We start from the raw sequence: 12,558 nt of genomic DNA, 5'->3' as shown, positions 1-12,558 counted from the left end.
GTTTCCGGACTGGAGGTGCTTATCTGTTGCTTTAAGGTCCGTGCCTTTCTCTTGGGGTGTGGCCAGTTTGTTTGTGACTTCCCTCATGTGGATTTGGCTGACTCAGGCATGGCGAGAACAAATTGGCGTAAGGCCAATAAAAGACGGTCTTGGCTACCACCCCCCCTCCGTCTGTTCACCAGCGTCACGATACAGGATGCGAGGCAAGGCACTGCACTTGAGTGATCCCGCAGTGGACCGGGACCTCAAAGAGAGCATGTCCTATTGCATGCAGGTTTGACATGTCCACACCCCGCCCCATGAAAAAAGGCGTCGGCTGATATGGAGTCAGATCTAGCCTTCCTTAGGACTGAGCCATACTATGCAGCCATTCTGCACAGTGGGATAGGACCTCTACTCTCGCCTGTATTGTTTTTAGAAAACAGAAAGGGGGAACTGTGGTGAGCCACTTCTGCCGTTTATGCAGACTATGGTTGCCATTATAAGATGGTGCTGACTCCGCTGTGGTATGTGACAAACAACTCCTTATTTGGGAGAGTTGGCGCATGGTTTTTCAGCACCCTATGAGAAAGTTCCACGTGGCAGCTTTGCATTGGGATTTGAGATGCTTTATTAAGGCTGGGAGGGGCATCCGAGGATTATTAGAAGAAACATCAAGGGCCTGAATAAACTGCTGAAAGAATATTCCTGAGTTGCATCTTCCTTGCGGGCAAGGGGTCGTGAAAAAAGACACAGGTGGGCAATACAGGCCTTACCACTCCTTGCCAGCCTTGGAATAACAGCTGCTGTGGGCACAGGTACAGCAGGCTTAGGCACAGCTATACACTCTTGCCGTCGCCTATCTCAACAACTTATAGATGATGTACAAACTCTATCAGGAACCATTAAAGATTTACAGGACGAAATAGACTCCCTGGCAGAAGTGGTCCTTCAAAACAGACGAGGCTTAGATTTGCTGACAGCTAACCAGAGAGGTATTTGCTTTGCCCTAGGGGAACAATGCTGCTTTTATGCCAATAAGTCAGGCATAGTACTAACTAAAATTAAGCAGCTTCAAGAAGATCTAAAAAATAAAAGAAGGGAACTATTTGAAAATCCCCTCTGGACTGGGCTTAATGGATTTCTACCCTACCTTCTTCCCCTATTAGGCCCTTTGTTGGGTTTACTTTTAATGGTGTCCATAGGACCCTGCATTATAAACAGGCTGGTACAATTTATTAAATAACAGATTAATATTTTTGCCTCTAAGCCCATACAGGTCCACTATCACCATCTGGAGATGGAAGACCGGGCTGTCAACATTTAAAAGGATGTTCCACCCTTCTCTCAGGCTTATTTCTTAAGTTTGCATCCTCACAGATCTCTCTTTCTTATATAAAAGTATAAGTAACCACTCTGACCAACCATCTTCTGCCCTTGCCATAGGGTTAAGTTATCGCTCCCCCATGGACCCCTCTGCTTGGGGGAGGACGCACCATGGAGTGAAGACATTAGGCCATAATAACGGAGGGTGCAGGAAGGACTGCAGGAGGATGGATCCAAGGATCCCAAAACCCAAGACCTCTGAGTGACACGCTCTGGTGCATGGCAATTGACATGCTTCCCCCTCAAAGCCATCTCCTCCAAAAACATGCCAAGGCCACAAAGTCTCCCAGTGAAGACGCTCTCTCGGATCAGGAGATATTCTAAGGACTTCTAGAAGAACAGAGCCTGTATCACCTCCTAAAAAACATGGCCAATAAGGTGTAGTCAAATATTTTATATAAGAAAGGGGGAAATGTCAGGGGCTAGAAACAAATTCTCCTATAAAGAATAGCCTGACATTTACAAGAAACAGCCCCCTGGGAGACACCCTGCCTGGGAGACATCCTGCAGCTACCTATCTTCCTGAAACATGCTGCTGTTATCAGGATCATCAGACATCCTGCAGCTGGCAGTTTTACCAACCACATCCAGCAACTGCTGATTAGAGAGCTTCCCCAACCCCAACATATAAATACCCCTGTGTGAATAATAAAAATTTGGAGCTTGATCAGAACTCCTGTCTTGCTATCATCCCTGGTATCTCTTGTTCCTTCATTCCTCTCCACCTAGGTTCACCATCGATGTTGATGTGTCCTGTCAGTCGGGACAGATTTGGATATGTGAACAGAGAGCTAGAAAACTAGGGGTTTATTCTGAGATCTATGGAGAGCTAAACTGAAGTTCTGGATTTCATATTTTTGTTTTGAATTTGAGATACTGCTTCTGCTACATTTGAAAATCTCAGGACTCATGAAGAGAATGAGTTAAAAGCCAGCATCATCAAATTTGTGAGGCCCTAAAAATTCAAAGGTACCCTGTCTCTAAATAAAAATATTAAAAAAGGGGTGGGAATGTGAATCAGTGGATGAACACCTCTGGGTTGAATTTCTAGTACCAAATAGAAACACACACACACACACACACACACACACACACACACACACACACACACTAATAAGTAAACAAACAAACCCTCATGAGTAACAAGCCCTAAAATTAACAGCTTCTGTCATGCATGAATGCAATAAATGGATTTGAATTTCTCTCCTGATAATTATCTCAGTCTTCACTATGCAATCTGGAGACATGCTAGACTCATGGCACATGGAATCCCACTAAGATATTTAGAAAGAAGCTGAAAACACCATACAGTTATGGAAAAAAATGCCCAGGTTTTCAACTTCTTATCTAAGCCTCACTAGACTAGTCAGAGGGAGGTGAAGGCTAAGCTACCATAAAGAACCCTCTGGCCACAAGACTCTGAAGAGAAGGAGGAGGAGTCTTTAGCCATGACTTCCAGTTTTCACCATTGCCACTCCTGTCAGCTTTAAGCCATTTTTCTACGCAGTCTCAACATAACAAGGCACACTTACCATTTCCTGGCTCTCAAGGATCTCAGCGTTCTCCCTGTGGTTTGTTTTCAGATTCTGCACAGCACAGACACCTGGGCTCTGGATCCAGGACAGAAGCCTACAAAAAGATTGAAAAAATGGCAAGTTCCATACACCAAGAGAACAGAAGGTTTTGGAAGCCCTCCCCCTCATCACTGGCTGCATGAGGATTGGACAGTTCTCACCAAAGTTACTGATTGGTCAAGGCTTCAGGCCCTGCCTCCAACCTGAGCCAAGTGGGCACACAATCTAAGTCTGAATGACAGGCTGCTCCATTGTCATTGTTAAAGGACTACAGATCAGGGCTGAGAACATAGCTTAGTCAGTAGAGTGCTTGTTTTGCTGATATAAAGCCATGGATTCAATCCCCTGCACTACATGCACACACTACCCCCCCACCCCAGAAAAAAAAAAAGATTAAGTAAAGGACTTTGGGGACTAGGGTTATGGATCAGTGGTAGAGAACTTCCCTAGCATGTGTAGGTACTGGGTTGAACACCCAGCACCACATTAAAAAGCCACCCAAGAAGGAATGTGGCTCAAGCAGTAGCACACTCGCCTGACATGTGGGCAGTCCATGTTTCATCCTCAGCACCACAAACAAACAAAGATGCCTTTGATCACGTGGGGAAAAGCATAGACAAAGATGTTGTGTCTGCCAAAAACTAAAAATAAATATTTTTAAAAAGCCAACAAACTACTAATGATACTGTGTCCATCTACAACAAAAAAAATTCAAGAAAAAAAAACTGTATTGGACTTTTGCACCCTCACTACAGAACTCATAAACACTTTTTATGAATAATATATATATATATATATATATATCTTCTGACAGTGTATAAAATTCTCCTGTGATGTCCTTTCAGGTAACTTATATTACAGTTATGCTTCACAACCCTGAAATCCTCCCCACCTCACTTATTACTATTTATTATTATTATTATTATTATTATTATTATTATTATTATTATTATTATTATTTGAGGCCTGTTAATTTCATTAAATGCTTCTGTATGGGGTTATTTTAAGGCAAAGTTTTCTTCCAATAGTAGGACCTAGCCCAGAGAAAAGTGTATTGACACTTATAACTGTTTATAAGGTTAAAGCAATTTGTGAATAAATAGCTTTCTTGTTGTGTAACTGACCTTTAATATTCTGCAAATTTTACCCCCATTCTGATCACTTTGGACTATTGATATTTTGATGGAGGGGATCTCAAAGTGGTTATGCACAAGGTAGGAAATGGATATAGTAAGATATAAGACTGGTGATTGCTGAGTATGTAGATTTTGCTATAAAAATAAGTATTAGTGGATGATATGGTTGTAGGAAGAAAAAGAGCAATGAAAAAAAGGAGAAAAACTTGAACAGTAGAGGGGTTCACATGCTACAAGTCTACAATGATAGCATGAATATAAAGGGTAGTGTTCTTGGAAGCAGCAATAAAATTTGAGGGAAAGAAAAAGGTAATTTTTTGCACAGTTCTCAAGTGAGAGATCCAGGTGAATGGGTTCTGTGTTCAACTCTTAGCACCTAGGAGTGGAATTTATAGTTCATAGGGTATGTCTCAGTAAGTAGTAAAACACCATTTCTATGTACCTGTACACTTTTTCATGGCTACAAGCTGACTTTGACAATTCCAGTCACATTACATCTTTGCACTTGTTAGCTATTCATTAATTAATTCATTCATTACCTTAATAATTTGTTTTTTATTAATTCACTTTTTCTTTAGTTGTCATTGTTTTTACATTACTGGTAATTACTTAATTGCATAAATATTCTGAAGGTTGACTTTTGGTTAAATATTGTGTTATGTGTTTATTCATACATTTACTTTTCATTGAAATGTTTTTCCTTTACCAAGCCTGATTTATATTAGACCTCAATCTTCATTTATGAAGACTCAATAAAATCACATTATTCCAAATAACTCAAGGATTTATTATCTTTGCAGAACCCTAATCACCTGCTAAAGACGGGTCAACTAAAAGCTGTGTCAAAAGTCCATTTTTTTCTTATATACACTTCAATAAAGAATTCCTCTCTCACTTTTATATTTTGGAGAGTAGACTAACTTCCCAAGCAGTAGTTAATAACCTAGATGAGTTTTCCACATAGCTCACTATTACTTTTAAATTATTACATCCTTGACACTAAGAGTGTCACTGATTACTTTTTTTTTATTTTTTTCAAGATCTCTCTCTCTCTCTCTCTCTCTCTCTCTCTCTCTCTCTCTCTCTCTCTCTCTCATGACAAATTGGAATCAGATATGCTTTTTTACTAAGAAACACTCTCAGCCTTTATTAAATTATTCTTTAAAGAAAAAGTGTTTCACTAATTCTCTTAGAGCCTCACTAAGTTGCTGAGGCTGGCTGACTTTAATCTAATGTTATAGAAGTTTCTCTTGGTGACTGTACCAGAGTTACCTTCTTCTTTCACTTCTACCTTATTTCTGTCTCCAAAGAAACTACCCTTTACCCTCATACTACCATTTATCCACCATTAGACTTTTTAAATCTGAACTCTTGAGCTGGTCATTCTTTCCCTCTTTCCTTCACAGTACTTTTTTTTCTACCCATACCTATTCCACCAACACTTTTTCATGAATACTCACTACTACATACTCAGAATCCACCAATCTCACATCCTGACCCATCTCTGTTCTGCCTTTTCAATTGATCACTTTGAGATCCCCTCCAACCAGATATCAAATAGTCCAGAGTAAGGTCAAGTAAGGGTGTTATATACACAGGTTTTTAAAAGTTATTTACATAACAATAAGCCTATTAAAATTGGGATGTATTTTGTCTTAGCTTGAAAAAGAAAATCTACAGACTGCACTGTTAAACTGAATTGTTTAAAAATCATTAATCTCAATAATTTGGAAAAAGAAATTTTATAAAAAGGAGAATAAAGAAAAGAACATAATATATAAAAATGACAAATTTGAAGACATGCCAAGTGTATATATCAAAGACTGTCATATATTGGTGCTTTCAAAACAAAAATTAATTTAAAATAAATGTAGTTAATGTGAGATGTAGAAATCATATATTAATTATATATAATGGTAGTATACATGTATATGTACAAAATGCATCTCATATAATTATGAGTATAGATTGCAAAAAATGAATTCTACAGTAATTTTTTTTTTAATTTTGCTGACAACACTATAAATACCTACATCTAGGTTTATGTATTACCAAATGTTCAGGATAAATTTTGTACTTTATAAAGTTTGAAACTGAATAACTGACCTTTTTTTTTCAACTTTTAAAAGTAGTAGTATTTATTTTCATTTAGAACATAATGTCATCATTTATATTTAATTTTTAAATAATTTTTAATTATGACAACAGAATGAATTATAATTCTTATTATACATATAGAACACAATTGTTCATTTCTATTGTTGTATACAAATTATATTTACATGAATTCACTTCTTTAAGCATATACTTTATATAATAATATATATCAAACTCCACCATCATGTCTAACCCCATGTTCCTTTCCCTCACCTCTCAACCCCAAAAAGGTCATTTTGATACACAATGATGTATGCTATGAAGTTATAGAAAAGAATATATACCTTATAATAATATGAACAAATAAAGTTTTGCAACTAATATATAGCATAATAATAATAATAATAATAATAATAATAATCTTGCCATTTAGATATTAATAAATTATACATCTGGCACTACTGACATCTTTTTCAAAAATATGACATCTTTTCCAAAAAAATGGGGTTATTTGTGGGGGAAAATGGTATTCTATGCTTTCTTAATATCAAGAATAAATTATTTTCAGAAGTAATATATATTTCAATAAAAAATAAAATAGAACCAGGTTTCATGGCACACAGCTCTAATCCCATTTGATTGTGAGGCTAAGGCAAGATAATACTGAGTTTAAAACCAGCCTCAGAAACTTAGCAATGCCCTAAGAAAATATGTGTGACCCAGTCTCTGTGTGTCCCTGATTTAAATTTCCAGTAAGAAACAACAACAAAAAGAATACAAAGTATTGATGAGGAAACAAAACAAATTCTCATGAATTAAAGATGGAGTAGAAATTGCTGTTATTTCATCATGAAAACTGTATATGAAATACTTCTAACCAAGCAGCTTAAACCTGTAGAAATTATAGTATGTGTGTACCATGACAGTGTACAAGTATGTGATAGCATAAGACTAGAGCTATACTTGTCAATACAGTAGAAAAATGGGGCCTAGGAGGAAAGAGGAGATGATTCAGAAAAATAAAAATAATAGTTTGAAAAAAAGTGGTTTCTGGAGCCCAGAAATATTTTTGGTTTAATTAGAGTATAAAATACCACATAAGTATTATACTGAAGTTACATCTGTTAAATACATCACATGTATAATGGATTTCAAGGAGAATATGTGGAACTTATCACAAACTAAATAAAAATTTACAAAAGCACATAAAATAGCATGTGCATAAATAAAACTAATCATTACAAAGACAACTATTTTAACTCAATTTAATATATAATATTTTCCTATCAAAATTTTAGCATGTTTTTCTTTAAATACAAAAAGAGAGCTGGACCTGTTGGTGCACAATTGTAATCCCAGTACCTTGGGAGACTGAGACAGGTGTATTGTGAGCTCAAAGCCAGCATCAGCAAAAGTGAGGCCTTAAGCAACTCAGTGAGACACCGTCTCTAAATGTCATACAAAATAGGTTTGGAGATGTGGCTCAACTCCCCTGAGTTTAATTCCAAGTATCAAATAAAAGAAAAGAAGGGACCAAAAAAAATTATCTTAGAAATAAAATATATGTAAAATACCCCAAAACCTTTAATAAAAAACAAATAATATAGTTATTTTTGTGAGACACATTTAATGTATATTATGAAACTAAATTGAAATAATACAGACCAATATATGATAATATGAATCAAATCTGAAACCATATGTAGATCAATAGTATTGTTAAGAGCAATAGAAAGGCATATGTAAAACTGACCATATGAAAAATAACATTAGACAAGAATGAATGAATCTATCTAACCTAAAGTTAGAATTGGGACATAGTGGCAAAGTTCACTGTTAGAGTGTGTGTGCAGAATGTGCAAGATAGTTAGTTCCAACCTTAGCAACACTATAAAAAGCAAATATTAAGAGGGAATAATGTTGAAAATAAAGCAGAATATTAAATGAGACACTCTCCCTCCATCTATAAATGCATTTAAGGAAAAAACTACTGTGAGTATCTCTGGCAAAATCATTAATGAGTAGAGAGATTTAGATACATTGGATATTAGTCCAGTCTTAAGAAATGTACCACATTTGGGAAAAAATCCCCAATTACCATCATCACCTCTAGTGAACAGAAATGTGAGAGAGGGGCTGAGGATGTAGCTCAGTTTTTAGAGTGCTTGCCTTGTATGCACAAGGTTCTGGTTTCAATCTCTAGCACCACAAAAAAAAAAAAAAGAAAAAAGAAAGAAGGAAATATGAAAAAAATGATACAAAAAATGGTGATATCTAGGAGCCACAAAAGCCTTCACAAGTGTTTCATCAGCTGTGACCAAGACACAAAAATACCCAAATATCAAAGCTGTCAATTTATCTCAAAAAAAAAAATCTTTCAGCATATTTTCCCAACTGCTGTTTCTGACAGATGAAGTTCACTCTAGCTTGTATTGTAGGTAAAATAGGGAGGAATCCACTAAACTACTCTTGGCTTGAGTGAGATTTTAGCACTTCCTGAATCCTGCCCCAACCATGATACACTAGTAATAAGGCCAGAACTACCCATTCCTCTTAGAAAAATTTTTTGGCCTTTTTTGTGGGTGTGTGTATGTGTGTATTGAATGTTTCAAATTTAACATATTTTGTTTATATTACTATATCCCTGATACACTAGTAATAATGCCAGAACTACCAATTGCTCCTAGAAAGTTTTTTTTTTATATGTGTGTGGATGTGTGTGTGTGGATGTGTGTACTGAATGTCTCAACTTTAACATATTTTGTTTACATTACCATGTCCTGAATTTCCAAGCTCTGGAACAAAAGGTGACAGAGCTTATGTAAATCTCTGTAGATTTCAAACAAATGAATTTACATTCTTTTCCCAGCACTTTTATGAATTATGATACCAAACAGTAGTTTAGAAAGGAGGTTAAAAACAATTATCCCTGTTTATTCCAACAAATCTTTACAGAATAGTCCTGCATTGGCTACTTCATGTAAACTTTCCACAGGAATAAAATGCATCAATCAAAGAGATTTTCTGTAGCCTGGGCAGTGTTGTTGAAAAGGTTAATATAATAATCTGAAAGAGCTAGGTGTGGTGGCAAATATGCTAGAGGCTGGAGAGGCAAATCAGGAAGATTGTGATTTGAAAGACAGCCTTAACAACATAGCAAGGCTATAAGCAACTTATTGAGATATTAGTGATATATCACCTGTCTCAAAAAAAAAAAAAGGACTGGGGACATAACTCAGTGGTAAGCACCCTCAGAGTTCAATTCCTACCACCAAACCACACCAAACCAAACAAATATCTGAAAGATAGTAGGGACTCCAGAGTATATATGTATATGCATAGAAAAAATTTTAGTATCAATATAAAGTTAATAAAGATACTTTTGAAAAAACTATCATGGTTCTTTTTTTTAAGAGACAGAGAGAGAGAGAATTTTAATATTTATTTATTCATTTTAGTTTTCGGTAGACACAACTTCTTTATTTGTACGTGGTGCTGAGGATAAAACCCAGCGCTGCATGCCTGCCAGGCAAGCACACTACTGCTTGAGCCACATTCCCAGCCCCTATCATGGTTCTTAAGAGCTCAAAATAAAAATGCCATATAATCCACTAATAATAATTTTTTTGAAGCAGGATTTTTTTTTATTGTGAATGTCTGCACTCTCAGTGGCTCTGGAGGATGAAACAGGAAGAACTTAAATGCAAGACCAGTCTCAGAAACTTGGCAATGGATTAAGTGACTCAGTGATATCTTTTCTTATTAAAAAAAATAGGGATGTAACACAGTGGTAAAGTGCCTAAATAAATAAAAATAAATAACAATTCTTGATTTAAAAAATGCCCTTATAACCTAGTAATTTTAATTCTGGATAAATATCTAAAGAAATTGGAACACTTTTGTTAAAGAAATTACTTCACTTCCACTTTCATTTTAGGTTTATTCACAGTATCTAATAAAAGAAATCAAATGAAGTGCCTTTTAGATGCAAGGTATTGATGACCAGGTTCCTTCCAACTGCAGATCATCCATCTACTTGCCTTAAAGGCTGCACACTTATAATTCAAACTGCTCCCTAAAAGACAAGACTCAGATATGGATTTTTCTGAGTACTCTAAGAGATTTTGGTACCTCTGGAAAAATTGTGTAAGAGTTTTCTAAAACTAAGGAATAGATAAATTTTGGAGTTTGGAATGTGGACAACATACAGTAAATTCATCAAGGGGGAATCTTAATTCAGACACTGTGATAAGGTGTCTGGTCTGGGGAAAAAAGAGGAAGTAAAATCAGAGTTTTATATAAAACTAGACTTTGCTAATTTCTAGATTATTGATTTAATCCAAACAAATATTGGAAAAGGGTTAAAGCTACTAATTAAAATTTATGTAAAACAGGTATTTTAAAAGTACCAGTAAAGAGCTGAAGGTGTGGCTCAGTGGTACATCTCTTGCCTAGCATATATGAAGCCCTGAGCTTAATTCTCAGCACCACATACAAATAAATAAAATATAAATAAATATTTTAAAAATACCAGGTAAGAGTTTAGGGTTGTTGCTCAGTAGTAGAGTGCTTGGCTAGTAAGCTTGAGGCAATCTGTTTGATACTGGACCCACATTAATAATAATAATAATAATAATAATAATAATAATAATAATAATAAAGATAAGGTACTTTGTTCATCTACAACTTAGAAGAAAATTATTTTAAAATATTACAACAGTGCTATGGCCTGTAACCTTCTAATTATCTGTGTTCTAATTAAGCCATTGCAATTGAACTTTATTGTTATTTAAATTAAAGTCCAGTTCCACTTTTATTTCCTGCCACACCAGGACAAAGGAGTTTGCTTGAATATTAGGAATGCTTCTAAATGTCATTTTAATAAAGTTGTCATCACCATCATCACCATCACCATCATTGTCATCACCATCATTGCCATCATCAGCATCACCAGAAACTCTAAGGAGAGAACAATTCATTGAGTCAGCCCTTTCCATCAAGCTCATAAGCAAAGGTGGCACAAGAAATTTTCATGGTTAAGAATCTAGTGATGATGTGGTTTTGTACATCCAGGAAAGATGGGTGTGAAGTTCATGGTTGAGCACATGAGGGCCTAGTGAGCACATTATGATAAAGCCTGAGAGTGACCTGCTATGCCCACAAAGGCAAGTATCTTTCTCACATGAAAATCAATCAGCCTGAAGAAAATAAATGTACATTATGGGTAAAATAAAAATGTGAGATTGTGAAGAGCAGAGCAGTAACAAATTTAGTGTCAGGCAGTAAACTTCATTTTGTTATTCACTCCAGTTTGAAAAAAAACATAACATAATTAACAAGGTTGAATTTTTCCTAAGAATGTTTTTAACCTGATATCCTGGAATAATGACAGTTGTCTGTATTTCAAAACTTACTGTGTAATCCATGTTAACTTTTATTGTTTCATGGGAAAAGAAACCAATCAGTTTGTTAAAGCTAACAAAGGCCATCGATTTTACTTATTATTTGTAGTTTCTTAACTAGTTTTTTGCTTTGGTCTTTTTGGTGTCTCACATTTTCTCATGGGGATGAGTTATTGCCCCAAAGGTAGCTGTCTTGAAGGAGATGCCCAGTAGTGAGTCAAAGTGATGGTCAGGAGAAAGAATAATGGGACATCAGATATCTGTGGACCAAACACAAAATTAGACACTGTACAAAACAGAGGTGCTCCTCAAAGGTGCTGCCTGGAAAATCCCCTGAATGAGTCATGGTTTGGAAAAGATCACTTTGTCTTTTAAGGTTCTGTCCTTCATTTCTCTTTGGCCTCAAGTGGGCAGAGGCCCCTGCCAAGTGACAATGAAGTGCATCCTTTCCCTGGCTATTAGGAAGGTGGCTTTGCCTCCCACTACCCAATTCTGCAGAAAGAGACATCACATGAAATGCTTTGTGAGACTGCTATATGTCACTCTATCCTTTTATACATTCTGCGATAAGTAGGCTTTTCTCAAACCAAGAAGGGACATGGTGACAGGGTGACACAGGAGAAAGAGAGTGGGCTCCATATCATTCATGGCTCAAATTACAGCTGTCTTTTCACATGCCTCTGCATTTTGTTTTAGTGCCCATGCCTCAATCTTCTCAAACTTAAAATGAGAAGAGAATCCATCAGCCAGGATGATGTGGTTGACCCTGGCAGGGCAGTTTTTCCATGAAAATTACCTTGTGTGTTCAGATGTTCAAAGCTGAATATGACTGCCTAGGTGTGGTAGTGAGACACAGATCCTCATGTGAAGTTGAGTGCAGTTTTGCCACATGGAGTTGGTCCAAGGCTCCTCAGGATTGAGGCCCTGGGTCTCAAGCATGTAGTCAGCGAGGATGCCACTGGTGGTAAGTGGACTTAACCTGAC

The 12,558-nt window shown here is 36.3% G+C and overlaps 1 protein-coding gene across 3 annotated transcripts in view; it reads right to left on the bottom strand.

Moving 5' to 3' along the window:
- Positions 1-12,558, bottom strand: part of LOC120890497 (uncharacterized) — a 57,197-nt gene that overhangs the window by 31,784 nt on the left and 12,855 nt on the right. For all 3 annotated transcript variants that reach the window (XR_013427974.1, XR_013427973.1, XM_078026852.1), the window contains exon 2: positions 2,898-2,994. Coding sequence is in view for 1 of the 3 variants with exons in the window: in XM_078026852.1 (XP_077882978.1) it covers positions 2,898-2,994 (97 nt within the window). In the remaining 2 variants the exon portion in view is untranslated. The remainder of the gene's footprint in view (positions 1-2,897; positions 2,995-12,558) is intronic.

This window comes from Ictidomys tridecemlineatus, chromosome 11, assembly GCF_052094955.1.
Source record: "Ictidomys tridecemlineatus isolate mIctTri1 chromosome 11, mIctTri1.hap1, whole genome shotgun sequence".
NCBI classification, from domain to species: Eukaryota; Metazoa; Chordata; class Mammalia; order Rodentia; family Sciuridae; genus Ictidomys; species Ictidomys tridecemlineatus.
This window is presented reverse-complemented; position numbering and strand designations above follow the sequence as displayed.